Source organism: Colletes latitarsis, chromosome 6 (assembly GCF_051014445.1).
Source record: "Colletes latitarsis isolate SP2378_abdomen chromosome 6, iyColLati1, whole genome shotgun sequence".
NCBI lineage: Eukaryota > Metazoa > Arthropoda > Insecta > Hymenoptera > Colletidae > Colletes > Colletes latitarsis.
Window position 1 is genome coordinate 24,954,530 of NC_135139.1, and position 13,693 is coordinate 24,968,222.

Genomic DNA, 13,693 nt, shown 5'->3' on the forward strand with positions numbered 1-13,693 from the left:
TACGTATGATCTTTTTTTGTAGTTCGAAATAACCTTGCTAAACACGCTGAAAAAGTTTGTTACTCACTGCGCAGGACAACCTCTATAGTAAATCACACGGCGGTAATAAAAAGAAATCGAGAACATATTAACGTCGCAAGAATTACCCGCGTTGATTTTCTATTTTTTGTTTTTTTTTCACGTTAAATCGAGTCTCCGCGTCGCCGCTTGCAATTATATATTTCCACGCGTTCGAACGATTCTATAAATTCATTTCCCTATCCGTAAAAGATATTTTTGTTTTTGTCTCGTTAGTTTCCATCAACGCGGAATCATCGTTTCCAATTCAAGTTTATTTACCGCCACGTTTCACGCCCCGCCCCTTTCGATTGGAATGGATTATACACGTACTTGTAAATTATATATAGATAGATAGATAGATAGATATATATGTATATATAAAAAAAAAACTGAAGAAGAACATTGCTGGTGCTGTGTCTCTGAATGCGTTTACAATCCCATAAACAAAAACGAATCAACGAACGAGTGTAACATTGAACCGAACGATTTTTGTTTGCGCGAGTGTTTGTTCATTCGTGATGCCAGTTCTTCGTTCTATTTCGTACTTAAACCGTGTAAAATATTTTTCTTTTTCGTTTTTAGGAACTTATAAATACTACTCGTGGCGTACGACGTCCTGACACTGATCCTGAGGTCACGTGGGTCTGTCGAATTCGCGTCTTCGTACACGATCGAAAGGAACACGTATTATCGATCGAATAGGTCATTAGCTTCCCACTTTTTCCCTTTTACAATCTGCTCGTTCTTTCAACTGCGCTCTTGCAAATTCAAGAACCCTGCACGATCGATGACTATTCTTTGCTCGAAATCATTTATCCAAGGTACTAGATTAATCGTAATGGCGTTACGACGATTCGTAAACACACCGGCAAGATTACTGCATCGTAACCTCTATTTCACGCGGTTTCGAGTGGAATGTCAGAAATTCACTTAAGCAACGAGTTCGAGTTTAAATGTACAGTCCCCGATCGTTCACAGCGACGTAACTTTGTAAAGCAACCGCTCGTTGAAACGGATTTTCGCGGTTCCATCCTTCCGTTAGGATCACAAATCTGTATAAGCGTTCGTTCATCGTAACCCACGAAAATACAAGCGTCGATCGAACAAGGATGTCAAGACGGTACCCACTACAATAGTTAGACCGGGCTATCTCGTCGAAAGACTGTCTCCATCTGTCGTCGATTAGTCATACACACGACGAACATTTTCGCACGATAGATCTAAAAGCACTTCTAAACGTTTCGTAGGAATTGCAAGTCTCCCGCATCATTTCCCTAATACATACACAGGGTTCCGTCTTTTTCACTTCTCCCCTCCCTCTGTTTCGTAGTTATTTTTTTTCCTTTCGTTAAACGCACGCTTGTTCTCTTACGCCATCATCTCTCGAGCACCCATTCTAAGATTTTACATTTTATCACAGATGTTTTGTTCTCGATTTATCGACGCCCCTAATACCTATACGGCCCGTTCGATAATATTAAAGCAGGGACATTTGTCATTAGTTTTTTTTTTCCCCTGTTCTTCCGTAAACGTTCTTCGTTTAGAGCTTTTTCTCTCCGGTATTGTTCTCTCGCTAAGCCGACGCGATATCACGATCACAGCTCTCGTCTTGCCGTCGCGCGCAAGAATTTACACGATTCACACTAAGGCCTGCCTTAGTACAAAAATATACATTCGCTTCTTAAAAAATAGATCTTAGCATTCTGTACTGGCTACCGTTCGTTTGATATTTTACAGTATTTTGATTCTTGGCAGGCTGGCTTAAAGGTTAGTTATTAATCGGCTACGAGAACCGCCGTCGAGCGAGCTTTTTTTTTCGTAACGGGGGCGTTTATCCGATCTAAACACTAGCTGACGCACCATCCCTTCCTTTTAGAAAACGACGCGCATATTCATAAATTGGCGTTCGCGTGGTCGACGAGGGCCGCGAGCTAAGACGGAAAGCTGAATACGGTGAATGAAAGGAGACCGTTAAGATGGGCCAGCTATCGAGACAAGCGCTATCGATGGTACATCGATGGGGAACAACAACGATTCAGTTTTCGACGATTCGCGAACGATGCTTTCCGTTTAGTCGACGTAGTCCTTTTCTTTATGAATATGAGGTCGGACGTGGCAACGTGCAGCCCGCGTAACCGTTTACTTTTTTTCGTTTTTATACCATAATCGGCAGGTAACGTTATCGCGTTTACCGATATTACGCGTCGCAGTAGTTGGGTTGTGCCCTTTTGGTTAAACGGAGGCTGCACGAATTGCCTTTCTCCTACACGACTTTGTACAGAGGATTCGCAGAGATGGTACTACGTATCACCTGATTACCTGTTTTTTTTTCTTTTTTTTTTTTTGTTGTGTTCTGTTTTTTTTTTTTTTTATTATTACTCACCGGATATTATTCTCGTTATATATCCGAACGCATATCATTTCTCTCGTTTTAATTTCGTTCTCTCTCATACGCTATCGTTTCGCAACGTCACATATAGTATATGTTCTTTCACACTGTTCTCTCTTACTCTCTCTTTCGCTCTTTAGATTCACACGCCGGGCACCGTGCCCGCGAGTATACTGCTTATGCGGGACTTCGTTCGATAAAAAAAGAAAAAAACACGCACGAAGAGAAATAATTTAAAAAAAAAAAAAAAAAAACCCACTGTTCTTAGTAAATAAAGTCTGGCCCGTCCGCACAGCGTTAATGGTCAGCGAACAACAAGTGGTCACGATCGCGTTTGTTCACGAGGACTCGTAGCGTCGAATAAAGAACGGTTTCGTTCGTTAAGAATTTTTTTCCCCCGACCCCCTAAACAATTACACGCGCACGGTATACGAAATGAAAGGGCACGAGCATACCTTAACTAGTTGATTATTTTTTGGCGAGACACCGGCGAATCGCCGAAAAAATACCCATTAAGGTGACTACGATTATTTTCTTATGGTGGCTGTCGCGTGTCAGATTTGTTCGATAAATTTATTCTCACCGCGACTCAGGTACATATTAAGGCCCGTTCATCTTGTATAGCAGCATAGAATCGTTCAAAAAGAAATAGTTTACCTCGCGTTTGTGCCTAGCTCTCAATCGAACCTCATAGTATCTGTTTTACTCTCGTTCGAACAAACGTCTATATATTACTTCGCTCTTTATCTTCTTCCCTGTTTTCATTAAATTCGGACGCAACTTCCGCGATTTTTGCGCGTGTCCAATATTTTTTTTTTCTTCTTTTAACGCATGAATGTATGTACAGAAACCACATATATATATATATATAAAAAAAAAAAAAAAAACAACGTTACGCGTGACTACAAGTACGATACACGACGATGTAATAATAATTATAAAAGAGCACGAAGAAAAAAAAAAAAGTAAAGAACTCCTCGGAATAATAAACTGTTTACGGTGGTGGTTTTGTTGTTGTTCTTGTTTTGGTATTTCTCTTTGTGTTATGGATCATTTTTAAACGCTCGAAATCGTCATTATTAATCGCACGACAGAAATAGATGCGCGCGGCATCCAAATATTACGTTTAAAGTTCGATAGATAATACAGATATACATACATATACACATACACGATTAGCAGCTAATTCCTCTGATTTCTTTATAGATAACTATATTTGTGTTCGTTTCCAGCGGTCGCTAAGAGCACGGCGAAGAGGACGGTGCTCGGAGGTCGTACAGGTCTCAAAGAATCACAATATTCCTCCTAATGCGAGATACGAGTTCTTTATATTAAAACTGACTTATGCACCGCCCAAATCAACCGCACTCTTCTCGACGCACATTCATTTAATATTTGTACAAAAGCGTCCGATTGGTTTTGGTATTAAAAATAACCTTGGAACGCTGTTACGACTTCTTACTGAGTGCATTTTTGTTATATCTGCGCAACTCGGTTAAATTCTTTCGCGAAGTCTTCACCCATTTTAGTTATTCATTCTTACACTGCATTCTCTTGGCGCTCGCTCGATCTAAATTCCCATAGAATTGGAAAAATATCTGTTAACATGTTTCTACTTACATACGTTTGGAATTTCGTTACGCTTTCCAGTGGAACATCGTGAGATCGGCCCATTCTTCTTTTTCTTCTAGTCTCACTCTTCATTTTTTTCTCTTGGTACGATGATCGCCTCTCATTGTAGTGTATATTGCCTTCAATTTCTTTCAATATTCACTTTTTTCCTGTGATATTAACAGGTATACGTCACGCGTAAGGTCTGTCTAGGAAGACCTTGATCGTCTTGCGATGCTTATTAATTCTTAGTATCTACCAAGAATATTGTTATATTTTTATATAATATATATACGTTTCTTTTTTTTTCTAATATTCATTGGTGAGAGGAACGATTATTAATAAGTATATTGTTCTTAAGCTGACCATTCCAAGATCACCACTGTTAGCAATAGACTCCATTAAAAAAGGCTTTTCGTGAAAAGCCATCGTAAATCGTTTCGTTCTCCGTTTCGATAGACGAGGAAATCATCTCATTAGTAGAGGTAATTCATCCTTAATTTGGGTACCCCATCACGGACTCAAGAAAGACATAGTCAATTATGGCTTATCACGTTCTTAAGTGAACTGATAAAATCATTGTAAAGCAGAAGAACTTGTGTGCGTTTTTACCCTCGCTATTTACACATTGGAACTGTGTGATTCTTACCTGACAGTGTAACCATTTAGTTATTGATTTTAGTTTACGAAATTTACACACGTTCACTGTTTGATGTATCATTCATAGTTCCCGTAAAAAACAAATCTTATAGAAAAATAAAGAATATAACTTCGTAACTTTACTTCTGAGAATGTGGTTCGCCCAGAAATTGTTGATGTCGGTGAATGATACTGGGGAGTAATGTTTTCTTGGTGTGCATTCAAAATTACTTTTGGTCACGAAGGACGAATGGTATAATCACGTCTCTGCTGTCACCTCTAAATGAATTCTTTACAACTGCAGGTAAATCTGCATCTTTTAAAGGTTCCCACCGATAACCCATTATCTCTTGTATTTCCTATGTACATAAAATTGAACGAAATATATGTACAAAATAGTACAAGTAGTTACGCGCGATGCAACTCATAAGTATCGGTATTAAATATGTAAAGCTTACATGTGTGATACTTTCAGCCTTGTGCCAAGATTCATTGTAGGATGCAATGTCTCTTTGTGCAAACACTAATGACTTAAGGGTGCATCCTCGTAGACGTGCAATAGCTAACAAGTTTTCTTGGTAGTATTTGTGGCCTATGAATACAATTTCCACAAGTTTGGTACACTTCCATGCAATAAATACTAATGGATCAGGGCTGCAGTGAAATAATAAATATGCCGGTTAATGGAAAAATCGAAGATCGCGATATAATACGAGATAATTAAACTTGCCTGTCGGATTCGGTTGGATCGCAAGTTGCTGGCAAGGTACGCGTAGGATTCATCGAATCGATCCATATTAAAGATTTTAAACTAAGGGAATACCACCTGGATAATAAAAGCAATGCTCTGATGTTAACGTCCTCGCAGAATAACACTTTTAAGTGCGTAAGGGGCATGGAACGACGAAGTATATCCGAGTGCAACATGTCAATGCCATCATAGGAGTGTATAAGATTTAATCGTAGCTCGCATTTTGGACTAAAATTAAATTATCCTTTAATTTACCTCTTTGAAATGAAGATGACAAAATAAATTACGCTACTACTTACTTTTTTTGAACAAAAACTTGCCAAGCATTGTCGGTTGTTCCCGCGTAATGTCTACCCAAACGATGCACATGAATTACAAGCCTTTCCATGGTGCCGGTATCTAATGCTTTCAGTAAAGAATCGCTCACAAAATCATAATCCAGAGTCAAAATAGACAATCTGATGAATGAATTAAAAAAAAGCTCAGAATCAACTCCAAGATCCAAAAAATCATAATTGTCAGGATCGTCTCTGACAGATGCCAAACTGAGAATTGTTAGATGTTTGGCATGGTGCTGACGTAAAGATTCTAAAATAACACCAGCGCTGACTGTTAATTCTTCTATGCATCCAAAACTTAAGGCTTCCAAACGATTAGCTGTCTCAATGATTTTTACAAAAGGCTTTATCAATGATATCTTGTACTCGTTAATATTCTTATCATCTTTGTAATCAATGAAGCTGCTGCTAAATTCCAAAAATAATTTACAAAGTTGCCTGTTACAACTTAACTTCTTCAAGATGGCTAATGTGTCATCCGCAACATTGTTTGGCGTATCGCAGCGGATTATAGCTTCATGCACGCTTAGTCCAAAACTTTCAGCCAAAAATCTGTGAAAACAACGGATAAAGGTGCAAATATCGTTTGGTTGATTCCAATAATGAACAGATAATAAGTTTACATACCGAGCCCATGAAACGCTGTCTTTGTATTCGAGAGGAAACGTGATTTTTTTCCAAAAGCTAGGATGAAATAAAGCATACCTCCAATTTCTACAAACCTGCGCAAATTATATTTGAACGGATTATTTATACCGTACTAACCCTGTTATTTTGAAAAGTCGCTACCAACGTCTGACAGTTACTAAAATAGATACGCGAAAGGTAAACAAAGAATAAATACGCGGTATTCGCGAAAGGAAGCAACGAACACGGCAATCGGTCGAAGTGTACGATAGACGAAATACCAAAAAAAAAAAAATAAATAAAAGAACAAGACAACCTCACAGTTTGATTACCCACTGTGTCGGGTCAGAATTTTAATAGCTTTGGCGAAACAAAAATTCGAGAATACCTGGGAGGCTTTCAACCGACTGTTATGTGGCAAATACGAAAATATTTCATGTAGGATGACACTAGGCAGATTATTCCAGCATGGATTATTGTCCTCTTGCGCCATTTCTGTCGTGCGATTTGCATCTTTGTAGGGCGAACAGCTGTTTGCCTTCGTCGAAGACAGCTGCCCCTCGCACTTTCTTGACGTTGCCTTCTCTGTCGCGTCACTCTCTTCCGAACATGTTAACTTTTCCAAATATACAACACCCCCATTTCCAGCGCGTATCATGTTTTTGTCAGTACTCGGTGACCTATATTCTGAACTTTCACCACGGATCCTTCAGTTTCGGCCACCCGTTTCGACGAGGTGAGCCTTCTACGAATCAAAATAAGAACCCGACGTTTATTGCGCCCGACTCGTAACGTCCAACCTCTCCAACTGCCGTTCACATACGTACGCTCATACGCATGGACGCGTCAAATTCTTCTCTCCCATTGGTTAAATACCTACGCACGTCGATCTATATGCATCTCACTACGTTTTGACAATATACACAAACCTTGTGCCACGGTGGGGGACGTATTTGTGTGCTTAACGGCGCACAACTGTACAAATTTTTTGTACCAAATTATATAAATTTAAAATTTTTCAACCAAGAAAGATATACTACGTGTATCGTGCGAATAAAGGCAAATAACCAAACAGTATCTACTAGACTGTTTCATTATCGTGTCAAGATTAATTAATAATTTTTGTGATAACAATAATATTTGAAAACGATACTGTATTGCTTATAAAAGTAATACCACGCCTTGTTAAGTGTAGATGTTAAATGTAATAGGTATGATCGAAGAATCATAATTTTATGAAATAAAAGTAACTTCTTTGAAGGCTTGTGTAACATCGATATCGTCTATAGTATACACTGTATACATAAATTGTCATGGAATAAATATACGCCGTACATGGATCGTTATATTTAATTAATCGTACGAAAATTCTATACGATTTTTTTGATAATCTTAACACGATCGTTTGCTACAATTGTGAACGCTCAAAATATCGAAGAGCATCTTTCAAGTGGAGCACGAAATATATTTAAACTCGTATATATAAATGCACATTGTTGATGTTCTGCAATCTATATTTAACTATCGCGCGTAAAACCATTTGATTGTATATATATATATATGTATATTCAGTGTTCGTGAACATACCGCGAAACAGCTGTTGAAGTCAAAACGGGTTAAGATGTTAGTCGCATAAGCCGGGTTAACATGGAGCCCGCGATTAAACGTCAACGCATAGTGCTGAGCTGTTTCCCTTCCTAGAATTTGTTTCACAGATGACAGAGGACAATGACGCGCACGAAGATCCCAATGATAAAATTTTTTGTATTTCTGTTGATCTTCCTATTCGCACAGAGCGCAGTATGCAATGGAAGTTTTAGGATAAATAGGAAAGCACCTGACTCCACGTCAATAGACAAAAGTGAACATGGAGCGTCCAAGAAAATTAGCGCGCAAAAAACCGAGCAACAAAATACAGTGTTACCCAGCGGCACAGTAACAATTTCTGAGGGTAATAAAACTGTGAATAATATAACCTCAAAGTCGTCGGTAGGTGTTAACAAAACTGTACATTCTACAGAGCCACGGGAAGAGGTTAGTACGCGACTTTAACATTGTTCAATTTTACAAAGTGTCTTTTCAGTTTCTTTGTTCCCACCTTTGAGTACTCCCGCTAAAATTTATCCCGCCGGGGAATTACGTAAACAATGTTTGTAATAGCCACGCTAATTTACTATTAATATATTTTTTCAACAGAATGTGACTGAAGAACATGTAACTACTTTAAACGCTGGTGCACTAAAACGTGGTCTTTATGTGTTTGTGGTGCTAAGTGTTCTTGTTATGGCCTATATCGTGTTCCGTAGTCTTAGGTATATAATGTTAATTAAAAGATTAAGTTTCCTTAACTTTCCAAACGCTAAATGCTTTCAAATTCCACGATAAAATATGAATTCAAAAGTGAATGTAGTAGATTCATGTAAAATGGCATTTACTTTATAGTTTAATTTTGAATAAATTATTATACAGGTTAAGTAAAACACGCGCCCAAATGGTCAGAAAGTATGGTATCCTTGCACACAGACAAGATGTCGAAATGAGACCATTACCATTGGATGAGGAGGATGATGAGGATACTACTGTGTTTGATGCCAGTAATGTTCTTGCAAATAATGTTCAACGTCAGAATTTATAAAAAAAATGATCAGCATAAAGTATGTTGATTGTATCATAACATAAGTTCTCGTTAATGCAACAACTTTTCTTGTGATTGTGGTGTCTTTAAAGTATGAAACTACATTGCAAAGACTTGGCATACACATTTTTTAGTATTTTTTCATATAAAATTGCTTGCTCGCATATGTCAAATTGTAATGTCAAGGATGCATTTAACAATGCACTCATCTTAACAAGTTATGCTTTCCAGCGATAGATGTACTTTGTGAAAAACAAAAACGAGATGTTTTTATGACATGTCTCAGATTCCTTAACATAAGTAAGTGATAAAAGAAAAACTTTAAATACCTGTTACTTACAAACGAATAAATGATGGGTATCTATATCTACTATTATACAAATTATATTTTAATTAGACTATGTTGTTATAATTGAAATTATACAAATACAGATTATCTCTATTTTATTTAATGCTACACATTTAATAAACATTATGTACTAAATATAATCGTTTAAATGTCTTGTTTCGTTAAATGCAAATTTATAGGTAGTGCGTTAGTTAGAATTACTTAGACTTGCATAGAAACGTGGACGAAAGTTTAAACTTCACGTTTTAAAGTTATAAAAATCCATTTTGGGCTGCATGGACAAAGACATTAGCTAGTCTAAGCCTTCCATCTTGTGATTCAATATTTGACAATGTCCATACGTCGGCTATGTCGACTGTAGTGCCATTGCTTATAAGAGCATCCAAGTCAAATGTATCAGATTCATCTAATAAGCTAAGCGGAATCATCTCCATTGCAAATACTGCACCAAAGATAAATTGTTGTTTTACCTGCAATAGTTCCACTTACATAACTCTGCAAATCTTATTAAACAAAGATTATATCAGATTTTATAGGAAAGTATTCACCTCGCTCATAAATGTATCCCATGAATATAGGTCCTTAGGATTTGAACCAAGTAAAGCAATAGTATTAGAAAGCTCGTCGTAATAAATCTTTAACAATTTATCAAATTGTTTGTCCCAAAGCGTTTTCTCAGTACAAGCATAAATGCAAGTCGATAGATCTAAAATTGGACTCGCGCATCTTGCCAACTGAAAATCAAGCATCATAGCTTGGTTTTCCTTAACTCTACAAAATAAAAAATTTGGAGCCCAGCAATCACCGTGACATATAACAGATGTTGGTTGATATTTACGATTACAAAATTCAGCAGCTATTTGATATAGATCACCGAATTTGTAAGAATTGTAACGTTTTTCTGCTTCACTGCCAGGGTATTCCATTGCTAATGCATTTTTAGTAATATCTGATATCGTTTTCTATAAAGAATAGGTAAAATCTCAATTTTATATTAATTAATATTTCATGATTAGCAATGATCGTTAATATTACATGAAATCTCTTATACCAATTCCAGTGATCTTTGCTGAAATACGTTTCACGCAAATTTTCCATTAATTCTATAAATTCTTCTTTTTTCTGATCTTTGTATGCAAAAGAAATTGCATGAAACTTTGCTATGGTTTTTAAAATCACTGCACATTGATCTCCATTCATATAATTTTGTCTACTTGGGGGTTCATATCCGAAAAAAGTAACATCTTGCATCGCTATATAATCATTTTCCCCATCTATATGAGAAGCTAAATGATACGGTGTACATAATATTTCTTCTTGTCCCTTATCAATCAAGAATTTTTCAAATTTTGGAATCACCTTAAAGGAATGTATGTAAATCGAATTTGAAGAAATACTTTATAATTTTACAAAGTAAAATAATAAAACAACTTACTTTTGTATAGAACATAATTTCATTTTGAAAGAATTCTACACTTCTAAATGTATTTCTTCTGCCTACATTTTTTGGCAATGATTTTACTACCAAATTATAAAAGTCCGTTTTATCGCCAGTAATTCCAGTAACTCTAATTTTACTAACAGTTGACAAATAGTTGTCACCCTTAGCATTTGCTTTATCAAATTCCCATCCCCATACATGTGTTTCTCCCCTTTCATAATCCCCCTTTAATAAAGTACAAATTATCTTTCTCAATGTCTCCTCTGTGAAATGTTCACTCACATCCTTCAATTTTGTGTAATCTTTACGAATATCTACCATAATTCTTGGAAGTTACTACAAGAATTAATATACTTTATTTCGAAATGTATCGTTTTTCAATTATTAGATTTTTATCAATTTCATGACTAAAGTTTAATGTTTAAAATATCTTCGGTTCATTTTTAACTTACAAAATGGTTTATCTTGTCTTTATCAATGATTTTAATTATTAGTTTTATGGTACTTACGTGATAAGGAATCTAAAATGTAATTATCTTTGACTTTATCGAAAGAATACCTAAGTACATAATGATTAATTCTTTGTGATATAATGTAAGTATATAGTATTTTGTAAAAATAGTATTATAAAAAATAGATAATCTTGATTTCGTGAAAAGAACGAAACGTTTATAGCAAATGGAAAGTGCTACGTTGACGACGCCTTGGTGTTTAGAAGTATATTGGATACAAATAAGATTTTACTCTTAAAATTGATATATTTTTATTTACAGTTTGGTTAACAAGTTATAAATCAAACAGCAATAAAAGAATTAGATTAACAATTGTACATTTTGAAGAATCTTACTCTATCAATACATTTTTCGTACGGAAAAAATCGTTTGAAAAAATTTGGTTTCTACCGTATATAAATACATTTTATGTAAGTTAATATTTACAAATAATATTTGATTTCTTATCAGAAATATTAAAATGTTTTAACAGTAGTGCCCCTAAATATCTAGGGATTTTGTCTTTAGAACGTAATTCATTTAATAAGTATAAAACTACATGGAAACTGAGGAATATTAATTTTTTTTATTTGGTTGAAAAAAGAGTCTTGATTGTTGCCAATATTCGTGACTTTCTCTTAAAGTGACCAGAATTAACATTACTTGTTGTAATCAGTATAAACAAAACTGTATGAGATCTGAATTAGACTTGGTAATTATAATTGTAAATGAAGAATTTCGTTACAAACATAATCACTGTTACAATTAATTTGAAATAGTATGAAATTCTTTGGCAATATATTGTATCATCGTTACATGTCGTTAGTTTCATGGTTGGTAGAACTGCATTTTCATGAGGCGCGATTTTGCAAAAAATTTGCATATGAAAATATTCTTTTATATATTTATTTTGCACGACGTACTTCGATGATTTATCTGCTCGATAATAACATAAATCTACATATGTTTCTAGATTTATATAATTGTAAAAAATGAATTAATATTACGTATCTTAAGCCACGATGTATAACTTATTTATTATATATAGTTTACTAGAATTGAAAGCTTACGTTTTCTACAGAAATTGATGACGTAGAATTTTTTCCGGAATCTCGATTTATTGCGTCTCCTATCGTAACAAAATCAATATCGATAGTTCATCAACCACTTTATACACTTCTAACGCGAATATTTTTCAAACGATCGGTCACTTTGAATAATTTTCTACAGTTAAATGCTAATTACAGGAGCACAATGCAATCAAAAAGATTATATCACGTTCAATATCGTTTGTTTGTTCGTGACTCGTGATAAAAGCTCTATTCGAAAAGTCGCTCGCGTATCTAGACTTCTTGGGAGGGAGAGTGTCGCGCATGCGCTCGCGGGGCTCACAGGACGGACGTAGAGGACGTATGCGAGCAGTGCGCCGGGGAGCGAAAAGGAGGGAACGACAAGCGAGAAAGTAAGAGAGATCCCGCGCAGAAAATTAAGCAGAAGACAGTGGCAGCCATTTTTCCTGACATTGCCGTTCCTGCGGCTCGTGGTGCTAATTGTCGTTCGGTTCTCGAGTGATCTCGAGACGATCGGCTAGTCGAGGGACGGTGCTCTAGTCGGGATCGCGGTATTGTTGTGCGCAACCGAGATAAAGGCGACGCGAGATAACGATAAGAGAATTTAGACGTCAATGGTACGGCGTGGCTCGAAGTGACGAGTGCGTGTGTAAACGATCGCTGAAAGTAGTGGGGCTTGCTCGTAGTTGGCTGAGTGGACAGCCGAAAAGGAGGAGTTGCCGACAACGAGAAGGGTGTTATAGGAGGCGACAACGACGGCGACGGTGACGACAACGACGACCACGACGACAACGACGGCTACGATACGACGGCGGCAACGATCGCGGAAACGGAGCTACGGCAGCCCAGCCTAGGCGCCCTTATTTCGTGGTTTCATCCCTACGAACCTTCCTCGAACGGGAATCGTTAGTATTGCACAGTGCACACAGTCACGCGCCACCGCGTACATCAGCGCCACGAGATGGAGAGGCGAGCTGCTTTTGTGCTGCTGGGGATGCTATATTTAGCGGGCACCCTCGTCACGGTCCAGGCAGGTGAGACTTATCCTCTCTTTCGGATTGCCCACCATTCAGCCGTTCATTTATTCGTATATCATTCTCTGTCCTTCGCCATCGTACTTTTTAGCGTTTAGCTAGTTCGTTGTGTTGTCAAATCGTCCACGAAGACGAGCCTTCGTGTTGTCTTCCTTTCGAAGGGAAACTTCGTTCCCGAGACAAAGCTTTCAACTTTCGGACATGGAAAACATTCCGTACATTTTTTCCCCGCTCTGTTAAAGATTTGTCTGTGTTTCG

General features: G+C 36.9%; 4 protein-coding genes across 7 annotated transcripts in view; 2 read left to right on the plus strand and 2 right to left on the minus strand.

Moving 5' to 3' along the window:
• Window positions 1-187: 187 nt before the first annotated feature.
• Window positions 188-7,247, minus strand: LOC143343074 (F-box only protein 33). The gene is made up of 6 exons (XM_076767598.1): window positions 6,804-7,247; window positions 6,416-6,510; window positions 5,750-6,340; window positions 5,430-5,678; window positions 5,158-5,353; window positions 188-5,058 (listed from the first exon to the last, which is right to left on the minus strand). Exons 1-6 carry the CDS (start codon window positions 7,071-7,073, stop codon window positions 4,927-4,929), a joined length of 1,533 nt encoding a protein of 510 aa, XP_076623713.1. The 5' UTR covers window positions 7,074-7,247; the 3' UTR covers window positions 188-4,926.
• Window positions 7,248-7,581: 334 nt separating this feature from the next.
• LOC143342900 (uncharacterized) lies at window positions 7,582-9,539 on the plus strand. Of its 2 annotated transcripts, none has more exons than XM_076767218.1 (3): window positions 7,582-8,404; window positions 8,612-8,727; window positions 8,885-9,539. In XM_076767218.1, the coding sequence occupies exons 1-3, from the start codon at window positions 8,144-8,146 to the stop codon at window positions 9,048-9,050; spliced, it is 543 nt and encodes a 180-aa protein (XP_076623333.1). In that variant the 5' UTR covers window positions 7,582-8,143; the 3' UTR covers window positions 9,051-9,539. The 2 variants fall into 2 exon arrangements, with proteins under 2 accessions (XP_076623333.1, XP_076623332.1); XM_076767217.1 differs by having other exon boundaries at window positions 7,601-8,449.
• Window positions 9,517-12,700, minus strand: LOC143342888 (uncharacterized). Of its 3 annotated transcripts, XM_076767199.1 has the most exons (6): window positions 12,402-12,700; window positions 11,293-11,361; window positions 10,835-11,176; window positions 10,435-10,758; window positions 9,948-10,361; window positions 9,517-9,869 (listed from the first exon to the last, which is right to left on the minus strand). In XM_076767199.1, exons 3-6 carry the CDS (start codon window positions 11,159-11,161, stop codon window positions 9,651-9,653), a joined length of 1,284 nt encoding a protein of 427 aa, XP_076623314.1. In that variant the 5' UTR covers window positions 11,162-11,176; window positions 11,293-11,361; window positions 12,402-12,700; the 3' UTR covers window positions 9,517-9,650. The 3 variants fall into 3 exon arrangements, with proteins under 3 accessions (XP_076623314.1, XP_076623315.1, XP_076623313.1); XM_076767200.1 differs by lacking the exon at window positions 11,293-11,361; XM_076767198.1 differs by lacking the exon at window positions 12,402-12,700 and having other exon boundaries at window positions 11,293-11,492.
• Window positions 12,701-12,734: 34 nt separating this feature from the next.
• Bsg (immunoglobulin domain-containing protein Bsg) overlaps window positions 12,735-13,693 on the plus strand; it is a 29,515-nt gene continuing 28,556 nt past the window's right edge. The window contains exon 1 of the mRNA XM_076767202.1: window positions 12,735-13,435. Coding sequence (XP_076623317.1) covers window positions 13,363-13,435 — 73 coding nt within the window. The 5' untranslated portion in view covers window positions 12,735-13,362. The remainder of the gene's footprint in view (window positions 13,436-13,693) is intronic.

Bases quoted from the DNA above. Each gene is read 5' to 3' on its own strand.
- LOC143343074 (XM_076767598.1), bottom strand. From the start codon at position 7,073: ATGATACGCGCTGGAAATGGGGGTGTTGTATATTTGGAAAAGTTAACA. The intron at 5,679-5,749 runs GTAAGTAGTAGC...ATTTAATTTTAG, and splicing joins CAAGTTTTTGTTCAAAAAAA to TCCAAAATGCGAGCTACGAT. The intron at 5,059-5,157 runs GTAAGCTTTACA...TTATGTACATAG, and splicing joins AGGCTGAAAGTATCACACAT to GAAATACAAGAGATAATGGG.
- LOC143342900 (XM_076767217.1), top strand. From the start codon at position 8,144: ATGACGCGCACGAAGATCCCAATGATAAAATTTTTTGTATTTCTGTTG. The intron at 8,450-8,611 runs GTTAGTACGCGA...TTTTTTCAACAG, and splicing joins CTACAGAGCCACGGGAAGAG to AATGTGACTGAAGAACATGT. The intron at 8,728-8,884 runs GTATATAATGTT...ATTATTATACAG, and splicing joins ATCGTGTTCCGTAGTCTTAG to GTTAAGTAAAACACGCGCCC.
- LOC143342888 (XM_076767200.1), bottom strand. From the start codon at position 11,161: ATGGTAGATATTCGTAAAGATTACACAAAATTGAAGGATGTGAGTGAA. The intron at 10,759-10,834 runs GTAAGTTGTTTT...CATTCCTTTAAG, and splicing joins AAATTATGTTCTATACAAAA to GTGATTCCAAAATTTGAAAA. The intron at 10,362-10,434 runs GTAATATTAACG...TATTCTTTATAG, and splicing joins ATTGGTATAAGAGATTTCAT to AAAACGATATCAGATATTAC.